At 35.1% G+C, this 20,177-nt stretch overlaps 1 protein-coding gene across 1 annotated transcript in view; it reads left to right on the top strand.

Annotated features, from left to right (window-relative positions):
• The window catches only part of LOC110789397 (uncharacterized), a 28,308-nt gene extending 9,238 nt beyond the window's left edge, over positions 1-19,070 (top strand). Inside the window, exons 4-8 of the mRNA XM_021994057.2 lie at positions 8,885-9,048; positions 13,076-13,364; positions 17,810-17,976; positions 18,077-18,240; positions 18,782-19,070. Of these exons, the coding sequence (XP_021849749.1) occupies positions 8,885-9,048; positions 13,076-13,364; positions 17,810-17,976; positions 18,077-18,225 (769 nt within the window). The 3' untranslated portion in view covers positions 18,226-18,240; positions 18,782-19,070. The remainder of the gene's footprint in view (positions 1-8,884; positions 9,049-13,075; positions 13,365-17,809; positions 17,977-18,076; positions 18,241-18,781) is intronic.
• Positions 19,071-20,177: the final 1,107 nt, after the last annotated feature.

Below are 20,177 nucleotides of genomic sequence, written 5' to 3'. Positions count from 1 at the left end.
AGTCATTTCAAATTCACTTGCTACCTCCGTTTTTAAATGATATTTACACTTTTCATTTTTGTTCGTTTCACAATGTACTTTACATTGTGTTTCGATCAATACTATTTTTGGACTTGAGATTTTACTATCTTATCCTTTTTACCTTCACAACATCTACAATTTTTCACTCAATTTTTCATATTTTATTCATTATTTTTTACACCCATCCACTTTTTTCAAATATATCTTACTTTATCCGGCCATATTTTATTATATTCACGCACTTTTTTACACACTTTCTCTTTTTGTCTTAATATTTGTGTAAAATAATAATTGAAATATTTTGAAACGAAAGTAGTAATACTTGTATAAATTTTCACCAAAAAAATTAACTTGTGAATTTCTTTATGTACACGGTTTGACAATTATGAATTTGATTATATATGCAGTTTAAAAATAAAATTGTTTAACCAACAATCGCTAATTTAAAACTTTGATTAATTTTGTATTATTTGTGTAAAATTTTATTTTTTGTACATCTTTACTTATGAATTATAAGAAAAAATTTAAGGTACAATTGTATATCAAGTTACAAAGTGGAAATACATTTTTGAGGAAAAACCACATTTGATTAGCTAAAAGAAAGTGCAACATCATTTTACTCAAATATATAAGCTTGAGCATTGAAATTTTACATTTATAAATCATAAGTACGATTTTTAATTCTCTTTTTCATTTTCAATTATTTTAGAGCCATTGGTTGTTTTGTTAGAGTGACTGTTAAGAATTTGCATTAACATAGGAGAGGCCATGAGTTCAAAGATAGATATATAACAACATTTTTTATGAGAACACAAATAAACAATAATGTATGTATATGACATGGTGGCTATACAATGTCAACTGTCAAATCATCGCGGCACATGGAGAGATGTCATGCATTTTAGAGTTTTAATTTTATATATATATATATATATATATATATATATATATATATATATATATATATATATATATATATATATATATATATATATATATATATATATATATATATATTAATTGTTTGTTTATCAATTGTTATCTATACTAATATATTAAAAGGCGTTTTGAATAACCTATACGTGTCACGTAAACCTCTCCTTATTACGCCACGTCACCACTAATTAGCATCATGACATGTCATTACAACCAAAAAAACATCTAACAAGGATCGAACAGCAAACCTCTTTAATTTGTTAAAAGTTACACTTCTTACCATCTTAACCAACTACAACTTATGTAATATCTTTCCATATAAGCCTATACATTATTTTTACAATAAACATATACATTGAATAAAAGTGAATGCAAAAAAATGAATGCATGATTACTTAATTCATAAATGTACAATTATTACTTTGAAGAAAAGAATCCGACTTTGTTTAGATTTTTGGATGTGGGGTTTAATCGGGGAGGTTGTTGATCGGCCACTAATCTTATGTCACCACCGTAATTTGATGATGACAGCATCTCTACGTACACATATTTTTTTTTAAAAACCCCGAATAAAAGTCAAAACCCGGGGCAATGCCCGGGTTACATACTAGTTTTATTAAAAAAGTAGGTGTGATAAAAGTTAACGCGATATTATTTATTTATTTTTTTGATTGAATGAGAGAAGGTGTGAGACCAACTTAATTTTGTTAGTGGTTAGAAACACAATATAAATAATTAAACCCGAGAGTTGACTTTGCCAATCAGTTCATGACTCAAGAAAATACTCAAGAGAACACAATATAAATAATTAAACCCGAGAGTTGGCTTCAATCTCATGCTCCTAAATACCCATTCCCTGTCGATCTTTTATTGACTTTGCCAATCAGTTCATGACTCAAGCGAATGTTATCAGCCATGTATCTACCTGATATTAAAGCATGCATGTTGAGTCGGCAGAATGATGTGCTAGATTATGAGAAACTCCTTGAATTGGAGTGTATTCCATTGATCATATATATAGGGATTACAATATAGAGTCCTAATAGGATTAGGTACATAATTATGACTAGAAGTCTAATAACATTAAATATCCTAAGAGATTTCTATCTCTATCACACCCCCGCAGTCGTAGCCGGAGGAGGTCGTACGCTAACACTGGATCTAAAATCCAAAAACAATTGTCGAGGAAGGCCTTTAGTGAAAATGTCTGCAAACTGATACCGTGAAGGAACATGCAACACCCGGACATGACCCAATGCTACTTTCTCACGAACAAAGTGGATGTCCATTTCCACATGTTTGGTGCGCTGATGTTGGACCGGGTTGCTAGATAAATAAATAGCACTGACATTATCACAATAAACAATGGTGGCCTGACGAAGAGGGCAATGTAACTCAAGAAGAAGGTTACGTAGCCAACATACCTCTGCAACGACGTTTGCGACGCCTCTATATTCCGCCTCTGCGCTCGATCTAGAAAGAGTAGGCTGACGCTTAGAAGACTAAGAAATAAGATTGTCACCTAAGAAACAACAATATCCTGAAGTCGAACGGCGAGTGTCAGGACACCTACCCCAATCTGCATTAGTATAAGTAATCAAGCGCAAAGTAGATGTAGGATATAAGTGTAATCCGTGATCAATGGTGCCCTGAATGTAGTGAAGAATGCGCTTTAATGCATGAAAATGAGGCTCCCGGGGATCATGCATAAAAAGGCATACTTGTTGAACCGCATAGGCAATGTCAGGGCGAGTAAAAGTAAGGTACTGAAGTGCACCTGCCAAACTGCGGTAAAGAGTTGGGTCTGCCACAGGAGGACCTGAATCTGCACTGAGCTTTGCATTAGTGTCGACAGGAGTGGCAGCAGGCTTACAAGTCCCCATGCCTGCACGTTCCAAAATTTCCTGTCATACTTTTGCTGAGAGAGAAGCATATAAGAAGGAGTACGAGAAACAGATATTCCCAAAAAATAATTTAGAGGGCCCAAATCAGACATTGGAAATTCAGTTTTCAAGTGGGAGATCAATCTGTCCCGCAAAGCGTCAGAAGATGTGCATAAAATAATATCATCAACATAAAGCAATAAATACGCCATATCGTCACCATGCCTAAAAGTAAACAAAGATGTGTCACTTTTGGAAATAACAAACCCCATTTGTATTAGAAATTGAGCAAACCGTTGGTACCATGCACGAGGTGCCTGTTTGAGGCCATAAAGTGCCTTACGAAGTAAGCAGACATAGTTGGGAGCCCGTCTGTCAACAAAACCGGGGGGTTGATGCATGTAGACCGTCTTCTGGAGATCACCATCCAAGAAGGCATTTTTAACATCAAGTTGGTGAATAGACCAACGCCTCGCCATAGCAAGGCCCAAAACGGTCCGAATAGTGGCCGGTTTAACCACTGGGCTAAATGTTTCATTACAATCGACTCCCTTTTCATGTGACCTGCCATCACAAACAAGTCTAGCTTTGTGCCGTAAAAGGTCACCTTTATCATTTTCTTTATGAGAAAAAATCCACATGCAATTAACAATATTCACCCCCGTAGGTTTAGGAACCAATTCCAAATGTCCCAGTATTAATTAAAGCACTATATTCATCTTGCATTGCCGCATTCCAGTTCTGGTCAGTCAAGGCTAGTTTGTGATTTTTTGGAATGGGTGAGCGGGTGAGAGTAGGGCCAGTAGGTTGGACAATGAGACCATACTTGGGATTTGGTTTGAATATGCCATGGCGGCTCCTAGTAATGCGGGGGGAGGGAGGTGCAGGCCTCGTGGGTCGAAGGGGGGAACACCACGAAGAGGGGGTGGTGTATATGGCAGTTGGGCTACGTGTGGGGTGCGATGGCCCAGTGAGAAAGGGACTGGAGTCACGTGACCTCGTTGGACCGCAGGAGAATGGGGGGGAGTGATTGGGTTATGTTGCAGGCCCATGATGTCAGGGGAGTTTATATGCTGGGCAGCGCTGGAAGGAGGAGTGGGCCTATGGGCCTGTTCGACTTGGGGCAAGGAAGGGGACATCGCTGAGGTTAGAGGTTGGGTCCGTGAGTTTTGGGTTGGACAGGTTGGCTGCATGGTGTGCTGGCACGTTGATTGCCTTGGGTTAGGTGTGGCGGATTTCTCAGACCCACGACCCAACCGCGGAGCAGAAATTCCAGTGGCACCCGGAGGATGCACACTTGGGCCGTCCCTATTTGGGCCAGCACGAGCACATTGCTGCCATATATGGGATAAAAGTGGGCTGGGCTCACTTGAGTCTAGAAAGATGTAGTCAGAATTCTTAAAATGGTCTAAGTTCCGAAAGGGGAAGGTATTTTCATCAAATGTGACATGTCTAGAGATAATAATTTTCATAGAGGAGATATCTAAGCACTTGTACCCCCTATGATTAGAAGGGTAACCTAAGAAAACGCACGGGGTGGAACGTGGGGCCAACTTATGTTTGGCGGTGGCCGAGAGATTAGGAAAACATAGACACCCAAAAATCCTAATATGGTCAAAGGAGGGGATTTTGCGGAATAAAACTTATGCTGGTGATTTATTAGTGAGTGTCTTAGTGGGTAAGATATTAACCAAGTATGTTGTCATTTCTAAGGAATCTACCCAATAAGGAGGAGGAATGGAAGCATGAAAAAAGGAGAGTGCGAGACATGTTATTTAAAGTCTTAATCATGCGTTTGACTTTTCCATTCTGAGATGAGGTGTGGGGACAAGAGAATCTAAAAATTATTCCATTCTTGACACAAAACAACTTAAATGGGTCGTTATCAAATCCCCGCCCATGGTCACATTGAAAAGATTTAACAGGACGTTCAAATTGCGTGATAACATATTGTCGGTAGTTCAAGAAAGATTGGAAAACTTGTGATTTATATTGTAGGGGGATCGTTCACACAAAGTGAGTAAAGCCATCTAAAAGTACCATGGCCTTTATTGCTATGAATAGGTGAGGTCCATAAATCAGCATGAATAATATCAAAAGCAGAAGATGTAGTACTTAATGACATATGAAACGGAAAACGTAAATGTTTTCCTAATTGACAAGAATTAGAGAATTTGGAATCATGTTCCTTATGACAAGAAATAAATTGTTTAGACCTAAGAAAACTTAAAATATGTGGTCCTGGATGTCCAAGTCGAGTATGCCACGTAGTTGATGGTAAGGTCATGAGGGCAGTAGAGAGGCAGGTTGAAGGAGCGTTAACAGGATAAAGGTCCCCATTGCTATTACATCTCGTGATTATATTCCCCGTACGAAGATCCTTCACAGAAAAACCATTAGGGTCAAATTCAATTGATACTTTATTATCATTGGTAAATTTACGTACGGAAATTAAATTTTTTAATTATTTGGGGAGCAAGTAAAACATCACGAAGAGCTAAATATGGTGTGGGGTGGGGCAAGGTAGTGTGACCATAACCTGTGACCGGAATGCGATGACCATTACCAACTAAAATATGATTATTAGTGCTTAAATTAAATAGGGGCATGAGTGTACCTCCGTTATTTGTCATATGAGATGATGCACCTGAATCCATGTACCATGATTGATCTTGAGGTAGTGTCATTGTTGCAAAAGAGTTTGCCAACTCGGTGGGAGTCATGGGATCTGAGTAGTACTGTGGCTGTTGCTGGCCAAAGCTCTGCGGTTGGGCCCAATAGGCCTGTCTAGTTGCTGGCCCAAGGAGAGAAGGGGGATGGCTTGGGCGCTGCTGATGTTGTTGGGCCGCCCACTGCATGGGTTGTTGTGGGTAATGCATTGGAGCAGTTGCCCACTGCTGCTGGACTGGCCATTGCATGGGCTGGACTGGCCCAGTTGGTGCGCCCCACTGATGTTGCTGGGAGTTATTAGGCTGGGCAGCAGTGGGGGTGGACCGTGGTTGATTGTTCCCCCTGCCACGTCCACGCCCCCGACCTCTGCCACGGCCCCGACCGCGGCCACCCCCGCCTCGACCACCCCCGCCGGAGTTGTGGGCTGGTTGGGCTGGCTGATTGTTAGTTGGGGCGGCGACCGGAGGTGGTGGTTGGACCACAAAAGCAGTTTGAGAGCCACTATGATCATGAGAGCGTCGTTCCTCTTCAGGTAAGAGCCGATTTCGGGCATTCTCAAAAGTAGGGAGAGGATCCGTTTGTTGTATCATGGTAGCCACCGTATCAAAATCAGTATTGACAAGACCTGCAACAAGACGTAAGACTAATTTTTGTTCCGACACTGGTTGGTTGACGTTAGCCAATTGATCTGTCAAAACTTTTAATTGAGTACAATAAGCATTAATATCCGCAAAATTATTTAAGTGCAACGTAGTAAATTGATTATCTAGATAAACTGCCCTGGTGTGCTTGTTATCTTGAAAAATTCCTTTAAGTTTGTTCCAGATTTGTTGAGCTGTATCTCCACGACACAGAAAAGATTGCAGGAGATCATAAGAAATAGTACCATAGATCCATTGTTTCACAATCGAGTCAAGACGTTTCCACATAGTTTCAAAAATATCAGAAGGTTTAGGAGTTTTAGGATCTATATGGTCTAGAACATTAAAGGCATGAGCATGACATTCAAATAATTCAACCCAGTTTGAGTATTATACCTTCTCGCGGTCAAGAACTAAGGGGATTGCGTTCTTGATATTATTGACTCCAAGGGCCGGGTGGTATTCGGTCGAGCTTGGTGGCTTAGATTCACCGTCAGTCATTGTGCGGTTGGAGATGCGACGGCAACAAGAGACTTGGCTGGCACGTATGTGGGGGCAGACGTGGACACAAGAATCAATTTAAGGGACGTGAAAGGCGGAAGCTAATCCCAGGGAAAGAATACTCAAGATGTGATATTTTTAAAGGAAAGAAAAGAAAGATTATATTTTTATGTTGCGGAAACTGTGGATAACCTTAGCTGTGATACCATGCTAGATTATGAGAAGCTCCTTGAATTGGAGTGTATTCCATTGATCATATATATAGGGATTACAATATAGAGTCCTAATAGGATTAGGTACATAATTATGACTAGAAGTCTAATAACATTAAATATCTTAAGAGATTTCTATCTCTATCATGATGGATGGAAGAACCAGTTTCAACCGCTAAGCAATACACTTCGAGGCACATTTGTAGATGGTATTACATAGACGAATTGGTTGTAAGTGACCAACTTCCTCTGGCACATCCTGCTTTGGAATCATGACCAAGAGAGAATTATTTCATTCTTTTAGAAGATACCCCGTAATAAGGAAGATTTTAACCGCCTTACTTACCGTTGAACCCACAATTTTCCAATGTTCTTTGAAGAAGCCAACTGAGTAGCCATCCGGCCCTAGAGATTTCGAACTAGCCATAGCTAGAAAACATGCTTCATTTAATATCTTGATATGTGAAGGGTCGATTAAGCATGTGAATATTTAAACCCGACATTTGTGGCAAGTCCGTCTCCCTTAGAATAACATGGACATCGATGTTATGATGAGGATTTAAATCATGTTTAAAGACTTGTTTCAAAGAATCTACCACCACACTTTGCACCTGCTGTTGACCTTCCTTCCCGGTTTTTCAAGGTACATATTTAATTCCTTTTTTGTCTTACCTTAACCCTAGAATATAACAAAGGTGTTGGAAAATTACCCCTCGTAACCCATCTTTCTTTATCCCTCTGTTTTGAATAGATAGTGTTCATTGAGGCATGTGAAAAAGTTTCCTCAACTTTCCCCATGTATGCCCTACCCTATTCTAAATTAATCACTCTCGGACCTTCATTTGATAAGGACTCTGATATTTTTTTCCGGAATACCCCAAATCTTCCTATTTTTTAGGCACCATTGGCAGATTTTGCCTTGCAAAGTGGCCAATTTGCGTGAGAGAATAAACATGGGAGAGCCTAGATGATGATCAAATTAACCATACCTCTTCTACTAACATTCGAACTTCGTCAAATTTCAAACACCATTCCTCAATTTGGTAATGCCTATTTTACCTAAATTCAATTGGGTTATTCTCGAAAATAATAGCTAGCTGCGTGATTGGAAGCCAATATAGGTTGGTTGATAATCCTACTGTATGGGAAAGAAGAAAACCATTCGTTTGACATATAACCTCGATCTAACCCCTCTAATAGAAGTTCACTTCCATGATCTCTCTTATTACTCCAAGTAAACCTAGGCCCAGTGAAATCGATCTTCATCATGTTCGACTTTAGAAGGTTAACGATAAATCCGACCTATGGGTTTTTAACTCATACATACCCACCTGAGACTTTTCGCGGAAGCGTATTATCAATTCAAAATTATGGTTGACTCTGATACCTAGCTATACCAAAAAAATAAAATGAACAATAATAATAACCAGATCGCTTTTAACCATAACTTGGTTAATACCGTAATAAGTTTATATAAGGAACCATAACATAACTATCTCTATTATATAAGTGAAGAGCTGAGGTTATTTTAGTAAATTCACTTTTGGTGTCCCCCTTGGATTACTAAATACCCTTCTCACTTGTAGAATAGAGCATATAATGACAACTTACCGAATAGGAAAGCCCAAAGAAACATTTTAATCAATCTAGCCCCTTAAATAAATTCTTACCATTTTAATCAACCCGTTTATATGCGTTCGGCTCGATCTAACTTATATGCTTCTTATATTCTCACGCATCGCATTTAGATTATATTTTTTACATGTTATTTTAGATTTATATTTAATAACACAAATATGTTTCTTACATACGCACGCATCGCGTGCATATAATACTAGTAATGGATAACATAGGACTCTAATTTTCTAAGCTTACTAGAACCCTAAATATATCATAACTCTTATCCCTATCATTTCCCTAACAAATAAGATGGTTGAAGTTGCGCAACTCCACAATCAAAATGTGGTACGTTTCTTTCATGAAGCTAACTAATTAAGTGTTACTTAATTTGTTGTCACAGGTTGTTGTCTATCTATCTTAAGGGCGATCCAGACGCAAATGTTGATGATCATATTTCTTTATACTTAAAGAAGAGGCGACATCCAACTACTCCTACTCAGATGTTTATGTTAGTCAGTTTTTTCATTTATAATTACGATCAAAAGGAGTACTTGACCGTCCAAGGTGCGTATTTAACAGTTTAATTAAGGTTCTTTGTCCATATATTCACAATCGTTGAACTAATTAAGAAATGTAACATCCGTTTCTTTTATAAGTGGAGAATTCCCGGAGGCCCCGACTCATCATTGATAGTTAGGTCTATTAAAAGCCGACACGATTCAAGAGGAAAAAATCACACTTTCAACGGCCCCTTTTATAACGGGTTCGCGACGGAAAATCCCGTCATTAATCAACAATTATTGGCATTTAACGACGGAATTTTCCGTCATTAATAGTACAATTTCTTATAGTGTGAAATTAAGGACGAGAGACACATTTAAATTATCAAACAAACAAAACTCAAGAGACGTTAACAAGTTAGTCAAATTATACAAACTTTAATTGAATATGTTGCTTTTTTAAGTGGTCCCCCCCATCTCCGCCTCTGGCTACAAATAAGATACAAAGTACTCCCTCCGTCCCGGAATACTCGACCCGGTTTGACCGGCACAGAGTTTAAGGGACTTGAATTGACTTATTTAATTTAATAGGTAGTAGTTGATAGTGGGGTATTATTTTAATATAGTTAGTGGGAGGTGGGTTAAGAGGTGGGGTAGTGGGAGAGTAGGGGTTGGATTTTTAATTATTTTTTGTATGGAGTAGGGGGTAGGTGGGTTAATAGGGGTGGAGTGAGAAATAATATAATATTGTTAGAATATTTCCATTTTTAGAAACAGGTCAAGTATTAAGGGACGACCCGATAAGGAAAACAGGCCAAGTATTCCGGGACGGAGGGAGTAGTAAATAGATGTAGGAATGACGAATTCTACAGTAAAAGTCACCGAAGTAGTTATAAAAAAAATATATAAATTAAAAAGTTGGATATCAGATACTCGAGGTATCTGATCCGAAAAATTTCGGATATGTGGATATTGGATCTCCGTATTTTTTGTTCGGATACAAATATCAAATTTTACAAATTTCGCGGACAGATTTTCGATCCGAAATCACATTTCGGATCAGATATCCGATTCGTGCTCACCCCTAGGAATTTAGGGTTATTCAAGAATAATTTATAAATAAAATCATTTTTTATAAGTTATACTCCCTTCGTTTCTGAATAAATGCATCATTTTAATTGACACAATTCAATGCTCAATTTTGACCAGTAAATTATTTCTAATTGTCTATTCATAAAGTTATAAAAAGTTGATATTATACCAATCCAATAACATATTATATGTTAGTAAAAAAAGAAAATCAACTCAAAGTTAGGGTATGAAATAGCGTAAAATTCCAAGTAATGCGTTTATTCAGAAACGGAAAGAGTAATAAATTTAGATAAATTCAGATACGGCAATTTTTATGTAAGACCGTCTTACCGGAAAGACCACTTTGATTGCTTAACTAATTTATTTCATTGTTTAACTAATTAGTTTTAGTGCTTAACTAACTAGTTCTAGTGTTTAACTAAATAGTTTCAGTGTTTAACTAATTAGTTCAAGTGCTTAACTCATTGATTTCATTGCTTAACTTATATGACAACAAAGTGGTCTTTTTTGTAAGACCGCCTTATGTAAAAGTTTGTAATTCAGATAAGATAAGTTCAATCAGAAGAAAAAAAAACAATTGAAATTCAGGTGATGAATAGATTGAACGCACCCGGACTTGATGTGGTATGTCTCATTCACTACAAGAAAAAGGCAAATTTCCGACCGCCAAAAATAGTCGCAAAAAGAGCGTTTTTGGTCGGAAAAAAGTTTACCGACTAAAAATAGTCGGAAAAGGGTTGTCGGTGATGTTCTGGTCGGAATTTGGCAAAATTCCGACTAAAAAGTAGTCGGAAAAAACTTACGACTACTTTTCCGACTATAAATAGTCGGAAAATTACCGACCACTACATTAGTCGGAAAATTAACGACAACTGCTTTAGTCGGAATATTACCGACTAAAAAAGTGGTAGGTAATTTTCCGACTAAAAATTGTAGTCGGAATATTAACGACTACTTTTCTAGTCGGTAATTTCCGACCACTTTGTTGGTCGACAATTTTCCGACTACAATAGTAGTCGCTAAAACAATTTTTAAAAATTAAAAAAAAAAGCTGAAACCAGTAACTTGAATGTCCAGTTACTGGTTTTCAGTTTGACGATTCCGATTTCACACCGAACAAATATGCAAATTTATCAAAATAAATAAAAATAACAATCAAAACAACTTTTCATATTATTAACCCACAAAGAAAATAAAACCCAAACTTATATTCAAGAGTTATTACAACAATACTTGTACCAACAAGTTAGATCTAATAGAGTCGAAAAAATTATAATACTGAAGTCAAAAAACTTCCGGTTCACTGTCTTTCTTCATTAAAGTTAGATAGTTGATCGAGAAAGCGTGCTGAGTCAGGAGAGAGCAAAGCAAGGTATGAAGTCGCTAAAGCGAAGACAAAACAAGATTTTTCTTCTCACTCCAAATATTTGCTTGAGATCTTCCATCCCCTACAACCAAATAAAAAAATATTACGAAATATCATATTAAATAAAGAAATTAAATATGAAGAACGAAAATTAAATTAGAAAAATGAAACTAGTTTAAAAACGGAAATAAAAAAACGAAAATCAAATTCAAAAACGAAAATCAAAAAATTAAAATAAGAAAATTAAATAAGAAAAACGAAATCAGATAAAAAACGAAAAAAAAACGAAAACTAAATAAGAAAAACGAATCATTTTAATAAACGAAAATCAAATTTAAAAACTAAATCGAATTCAATAACGAAAATAAAAATTAAGAAAACGAGATCAGATTAACAAAATGAAAATCAAATTTGAGACGAAAATCAAATTTGAAACGAAAACAAATTAAAATTAAACAAGAAATTAAAATCAAATCTTAACTCAAATTAAATCCAAAAAAATACAAATTTCATGAGGAAAATTTGACGAAAAAAGATTAGAAAAACCAAATTATAAAAAAAACTCACCAATTTTGATGATCATCTACGGTGTCGATGATGATAAAAGGAGGTTGATGATGAAGGAGATCGGTGAGGTGATGATGATCTGAAGAAGAGAGGATTGGGAGATATACGTTGCATAGAATTAGAAAGGAGAGAGTTGGAAGAGGGGGAAACGGCGTGAAGAGGGAGGAGAGAGAGAGAGGAGAGTAGGTTAGAGTTTTTGTGGTTGTGTGATGATGCGTGAAATACTGGAATCCTAAAGCCCAAAGCCCAAATCTCTAAAAGAGTACAGTAACGACTACTTTATTTGTTTTAATTAAAAAAAATATCACCGACTACTAAATTAGTCGGTATTTATTGAAATTTCCGACTAATTTAGTAGTCGGTAATAAATTTTATTATTTTTAAAATAATACCGACTACTAAATTAGTCGGTATTTATTGAAATTTCCGACTAATTTAGTAGTCGGTAATAACTTTTATTATTTAGAAAAATGTTGGAATTTTTTTTGGGCCGACATTTTATCGACTACTTTTTTAGTCGTTAAATTAACGACCAACATCAAAGTAGTCGGTAAAACTCTATTTTAACGACCAACTTCAAAGTAGTCGGTAAATTCCGACTACATTAGGTAGTCGGTAAAAGTATTTGGTCGGTAAAAGTAGTCGGTAAGTTTTTTTGAAAATTTGTTTTGGTCGACTTTATTCACGACTATTAAGTAGTCGTAGTTTACCTGTAAAGTAGTCGTAAATCACCGACCACAAAATGTTAGTCGGTAAAAATTGAATATAACGACTACCTATTATTTAGTCGGTAAAATTTAATTTTAGCGACTACTTTTTATACGGTCGGAAATTTCGGTCGTAAAATCACCGTTTTCTTGTAGTGATTGTTAATGATATTCTACTAATGAGATCTTAGCCTAGCGATAAAGGTTGAGGCATGTGTACGATAGGTCTCCGGATCAAATCTCCACGCCTCATCTGTAATTTGTATTGCCATTGTGACTCATTTGAATAAAATTTTTTTAGGGGATATTTTTCTTAATCGCTACTCCTTGTTATTCTTATTGTTTTGGTTGAATGACAGACTTAAAGGTCCAATTAATAAACGATAAATTTGACACAAAAGTTGGAATCACACGAGCGATTAAGATAACAGAATTCGAAGATCCTAAGAATGGGCTTTTAAGAGGTGACCGGAAGTGCAGATTTGGTGTCGAGCTCAAACACTTAACAAGTCACCCCTCGGCTTCTCAGTTCAACGTGGTTCCCAGTTTATACAATCAATGGGGTTACTTGAACTTCAAGCCATCTTCATATCTCAACATATCTGATTTGAAATCTATGGACACATTCCAAGTTGACATCTATACCTGGTATGAAAACCTTAAAAGGAAAAAAAATAATGAATTTCATTTCCGTTTTATCAGTGGTAACGCTTTTCTTTTCGTGTTTGTCAATACATAATTTCAGTTACCAATATCTCCAGTTTTTTAATGTTACGCCGCGTTCTATTCACATGATTTCCACTTATCTTATGTGAACTTATCTGAATTTAACTGAACTTATCTGAACTTATTAGAACTTATCAAAACTTATTTTAATTAGTTATAAATTGTACTTGGCCAACCCTTATTTTTCCTGAACTTATCTTATCTGAACTTAACAGAACTTATCTTTCCTGAAAAAATGAAAATAAGGTGAACAGAACAGGGCCTTAGTCCATTTTAAAATTTAAGGTAATCTGACATAAGTACATATGTCAAATTAATCTAAACAAAATCGAACTCATGTGGGTAAGAGAAAGATAATTCAGGGGGTTAATGGGAATAAAATATTAATTGAGACTGAACAAGTGCATCATTTGAAATTTTGAATATTTATAAGGGTACGTATGATGGAGATAAATGCTAGATAAAAAAGAAAAGAGACTAAAAGAGACTAAGAAAAAGAAAAACTCAATACACAAAGAGTACCACTCCGTAATATTCAAGAACGGAGGAAGTAGTAATAACAATAACAACAATTTTTTTTTCTAATAGTGATTAGGCCCTGTTTGGTTCAATATTAGTGAAGGATGGGAAGGAAAATGAAGGGAAGAGAAGGTAAGAGAAAGGAAAGGAAATAAAATATTTTTTTCCATGTTTGGTTTGATGAAAGAAAATGATAGGAATCCCATGTTTGATACAATATTAGTAAAGGAAGGGAAGATGAGAGAAAAACAAGCACAAATTAAGATTTTTTTTAAATTTTTTTTTGTAGATTTTAGTTTTTTTTTTAATACCTAAATCCCTCTCATTTTGGGAGGAAAGAAAAGTAAAACTTTTAAAAAGGGGTTTTTCCTTCCATTTTCCATATATTATTACTATATCTGCAAGCGATACATGCGAAGGTAAATAGAAAATAAAATTGCGATACTACATGCATCTTATTTTATTTTATTTTGCTAGGCAAGTAAGGAAATATATTAATGATCAACCAATTTACAACCTACACTAGCTCAATGAGAAGCAAACCAACTAGATTGGACTCCTTCACCAAAGAGCTAGGAAAAGAACTAAAACAAAGCTTACTAGCTCATAAACCATAAGCTATCTCTTCTACTTACTTTCTTAGGCATTACATACAAAATTCTCTCCTTAACAGATTGAATGATCCTACTCACAGCATGTTGCATTGTTGGGACAGAGGCATTCCAGAAGCTACTGTTTCTACTTTGCCAAATGGGGTAAACTGCAGCTGCTAAGGCTGCATACACAACTTGCTCTACATGCATCTTACAACATCAAATAATATGTAAGGGAAAAAAATATTTCGCAGATCGAGTTCTTCTAGAGAAAAAGTAGACATTATCTATATGACAAACACTGAAATAGTTTAACAATGTAATACCAAATAAATAAAATAAAACTAAAAAATAGTGCTTCACTTGTTTTTAATATATTGGCCGCAACATGTATGTGTGGCTAACCGCATGCACTTTTGAATAGAATCGATTTGCAACAAATAACCAACAATACAATAATGTTCTAGATAAAGAGGTAACACACATGGAGAAGCTTTATATCCAAATTGAGAATATTTTTTCCATGATCCATTTGCGTCACTTAGGCTGCAAAAATGTAAACACTTATCTTTTTATTTGAAATACAATTTGAGCTAATTAAAAAAAATTATTTTTAGTAGATGGTAAACCTTATATTCTTTGATTTTTTTTAAAAAAATATTGGTTGTTTCTCAATTTTGTGTGTTTGTGATCTATTATTTTACACAATCCGTTAATAATGTGAGTTGATATTTAATATGACAGTAATTTTAATTTGAAACTTTTTGGGTGTAATTGTGAGTAAGCTAGGTGTTTTAATTGACTTTCAAAAAATTTGTAATATATGATTTGGATGTTCTCATGCGTACCACCGAAGTTCATGGAAAATTATTTAAATTACTAATTGATTGAGGGTTATGGTGATATATGTGCTCCTGATATATGCTACTCCCTCCGTCCCATAATATAGTGCCCGTTTGACCAAAATCACGGTTATTAAGGTAAAATATAACATTGATAATAAAAACAATAATTATTTGTTCTTTCAAGATAAAGTACATGTTAGTTGGCTTTTATGGAGAGAGAAATTAGAGATTAAAGGTGTGTACATAATAAATAGGCCTAAAAAAGACAAAAATCAAGCACATGGGTTGAATAAAAGTTAAAAAATACAATTTTCAAAGTAATAATTAATGGTTTAAAATAGAAATAGGCACATCATTTAGGGACACCATTTTAGGAAAACAGGCACTATATTATGGGACGGAGGGAGTACGATATAAACAGGTACTGAAATAAGGTGAACTAAGTATGCCTAATATAGTAACATCTGATTTAATTCCGCATTTGTGCTATTTCGATATCACGAGACGTGATAATATAATGTTTTAAATATGTCTTAAAATATAGGAAGACTTTTGAATGGCTACATAAAAATGGTAGCCACTACAACTTATCAAATCTCTACCCTTTATTATAATTGACTAATCTCAACCATTCATTTATTTGACTAAAAAAATATAAAAATCTTTTAAACAATAAAATTTATAATTAAAATATTAAATTGAAATTACCACACTATCCATCCACGATCTATCTTCTGTTTCTCTCTCTCCCTTAATTTTCCTGTTAACTCCAACTCTAAAGAAAATAACCAACTTTCCTTGTTTATTAATTAGCTAGTTCTTTCTTCGAATTTTTGTGTGTTCTTCTGCATGATAAATTTAATAAATAAAATCATTGCAGTGTCATCTTTATCTGCTCATTCTTATTTCCTATTTATGTGATAAGAGTTTCAACAGATAGAACCTTAGAGGTGTTTATTGTGATCGTCCAAGCGAAGAGCAGTTCTTCTATCTGTTGTTCACCATGGCCAAGAAAAAAATTATTACAAAAGACATATCCACATATTAGTATACAATTAAAGAAAATGTATCTAGTAGGTAGTTTTTTTTATTGATGGTTGAATGGTTGATATCACTTTCATTTGTTATAGAAAATAATTTTGAAAAAAGGAAAATTTGTTAGAAAGTACCTTTTAAAATTCAAAATTTGTGACAAAGGACCTTTTTAAAAAAAAAGTTGTGAGTTAGGGCCCAATTCAAATTTTTTGTTGTGAATAAGGACCAAATGCCATTTTCTGGTGGTCAACGTCAATTTTCCGACGGTCAAAGTCAATTTTCCAGCGGTCAACCGTTATGTGTTAGCAAATGCATAACACCAGAAGAGATAAACGAAATGGTATTTTTTATTTTAAGAAATGGTATTTTTTTTAATGAAATGGTACTCTTATTTTTAATGAAATTGTACTCTTTTTAACAAAATGGTACTTTTTTTTAATGAAATGGTACTCGTTTTTGCAAAATGGTACTGAAATGATACTCTTTTTAACGAAATGGTACTGAAATGGTACTTTTATCTTTTTTATAGTTTTGTCATTTAGTGAATGTTATATGTTTTGCTTTAAAAAATATATTTTTTGTTAAAAAATGAATCACGTGCAAGCCACGTGCCAGTCAACGCCGGAAAATCGGCGTTAACCACCGGAAAATGACTTTTGGTCCTTATTCACAACAAAAACTTGAATTGGGTCCTTTCTCGCAATTTTTTTTTAAAAGGTCCTTTATCACAATTTTCGGACTTTAAAAGGTCATTTCTGACAAATTTTTCTAAAAAAAAACCAAGATGAAAAAAAAAAAAAAAAAACCAAGATGGAAAGATAAATAAATATATCTCTTTTATGACGACGTAATTCTTCTATGTTTGATGATTAAATGCATTTAAAGTGTTATTGAAAGCATAATCCGAAATGTTCCTTAAAATTAGAGTAGATCAAAATAGTCCTTGTCTCTTTGAAGAGCATAAACTCAATACTACTACATTTGAGAAACTTGGTGTGGTTATTGTACGAAAATTAACATGAAAATTTCTCGTTGATTAAATAAAATTGTTGAACAAACTCAAACTCTCTGTTTCCTAATTCAAAGAACCGGTAAATGGAGTATCACAAATTTCAAAATTAGGCCTTTAGGAGAGAAAGCAATGGGGAAATGGATTGCATAGGTCGTGGGATTAAATGGGAGGAAATTTTATTCAATTTTTTTTGTTGTTATTTTCGTTAATAACTGCCATCTAATATGTTTAAAGTCCACAAAATGGATGGACAAGATTAGTCTTATATATTGTAAGGTTGAGATTCAATCTATTACAGTGGCTACCATTTTATTGTAGCTATTGTAAAACTATCCTAAAATATAATATTACGTCTATATTCAGGAAAGTGCAAATCTATCCGACTGGAAGAGGGGCAGAGCAAAACAAGAGTTTTTCAGTGTTTTTGGTTTTAGAAGACGACCGCCCAATTTCAAATGGAAGACACTTATTTGCTGAATTTGAGATCATCTTGAAAAATAAGAACAAGGGTCCTGATCGAAGTAAACACCGTAAGTCCTTTTCTTACCTTCAACTCTCTGCTAAGTGCTTACCGTGTGTCTTGTGATAGATTATTCTGCTCTTTAAAACAAATTGCTCACTTTTTTGTAGGAGTTGCCTGGTTTACAAAATCAGATCTCATTCACGGTTTTGAAGACTTCATTCCACTTGTCAAATTCACTGATTCTGAATACACAAAAGATGGTTCTTTGACTATTCATGTGCATATCAAGAAATTGTTCAGGCAGGAAGACGTCTGACACAATTAATTAAAGGTAAAGTAGAATTTTTATCAACTACTTAAAAGCCTCAACCACAAAACCTAATTTTAGTACTCGTATCTTTTAAGTTTCAATTTACAAACAACTACTTATTACTTAATTCGAAAATGATAAAGGTCGTAACATGCGACCTTTAAGCCGTGTCACAATGATGACATGACATGCTTATGTGTCATGATTTAAATTGGAATCTAAAATATTTAACTTATATATTCTATTATACATGTTTAAAATAAAGATAGGAAAATCTTAAAATTCTAATTTGTTACTATGTTTTTGTTGCGAATTATGGATCCACTACATTATTTCATAGAAAGCGTTAATGCTTTTTCTATGAAATGGTAATGCTTCACAACATAATCGGGCGAAGTAAAAAGTACTCGTAGTTAGAAGTTCGCAAAAGTTGAAACAAACCCCTAAAACCTTTTAAGTCGTTTTAAATAAACTGTGTGCATTAAGCAGTTAACGATACAAAAACAGTTTAATTTTACATTTCAACATTATGCAATAATACTACTACTATTTTCTTTTTCAGCTCAACGCCACGGTGATGATCGACCGCAAGTAATAGTCATGCACGGAAGAGTTAGGGAGTGTGCGCATGATGACCGACAACAGCTTAACCCATTAAGTTTATGGGCTTTCCAAAATGGTGGATTCTTCTAATTTTTTCTATTTGATCCGAATTCAATGTTGATGTAATTTCAAGACTATTTAATTGCATGTATGAACCAAATATGACCGGTTTGAATTTTCTTTGAGAAACATTAAGCTTTTCCTTTTTCTACGTATTATTATCAAGTAATTTCTCACCTTATATTGTACTAGTCGATCTATCTATATAACGCATTATCTCGGTTTCACAACGATAGTGACTAGAACGGCGTTTGGTTTGCATAACTGGTATGGGGTTGGAATTAGGAATGATATTTAGATGATATCGGTTTGGAACTTGATTCTTAATGGTTAATAACATAATACCATGTGTTTATGCCAAACTTCGTCTAAGGGGCGACACTTGACCGACTTGGGTTGACACTAACTAAGAAAAAGAATAAAGAAAGCAAGAAAAGGGAGACCACACGAGGAGATGGTGACGCGGAAACAACATGAATAGGGAGAAAAATCGCAAGTGACAATGAGGTCACCAATCCACTATAATACCTAAGAATAATCTAAGTAAAAGAACAAGCGTTTGCGGGAATAAAGAATACAATGATTATGATTGATTGCTAGAATCCTTAGAAAAAGTAAGAATGCTTGAATGCTTGTGAGAACTTGTGCTTCAGCTGCGCCAATTGAGTCTTCTTATAGTCATAGGGCAACGACTCAATCGGTTGAAAGATCCTGGGGATGTAGGGGTTAGTTGTGAAAGAAATAATGCCCTTGGTCCAAGTTTACATTTAATGCTAAATCTAATTAATGCGGTTCAGTATTAATTAACAAGTTAATATTTCAGTGAGATCAAGTGGTCTGAATGCCTAGCTAGTTCAATTCAAGTAGAATTAATAATATTAATGCCACAACTTACTCTTGACTGAACCCGTAGGGTCACACAAATAGTACGTGAAAGGATCAAGTATTTAGGTGAATATAATATTCAGTGAATACTCTATTTATGGATATTCGGAAATGATGTATCTTGGTTACAGTGGATCGGAGCTAAAACCATCAAAAAGCAAAGAAAGAATATTTGCCGGAAACGCCAGCCCAAGCGCCCAGCAGGCCTGCGCACGCGAGCAGCAACTGCAAAGAGCAAGCAACAACTACTAGCGTGCACGAATGGGGGCAGCGAGCACCAAGGCCCAAGCCCACGTGCGCTAGTCGTTAACTTAGGCGCTGTAGACACCTATTTTTGTCCCCATTCCCGAAAGGGAAAGGTTCGATGATGAAAGCATAAATCTCCACTTGACAACGCATCTCCTATAAAA

Source organism: Spinacia oleracea, chromosome 6, assembly GCF_020520425.1.
Source record: "Spinacia oleracea cultivar Varoflay chromosome 6, BTI_SOV_V1, whole genome shotgun sequence".
NCBI classification, from domain to species: domain Eukaryota; kingdom Viridiplantae; phylum Streptophyta; class Magnoliopsida; order Caryophyllales; family Amaranthaceae; genus Spinacia; species Spinacia oleracea.
The sequence above is the reverse complement of the archived record's forward strand: the minus strand, read 5'-3'. Positions and strand labels throughout refer to the sequence as shown.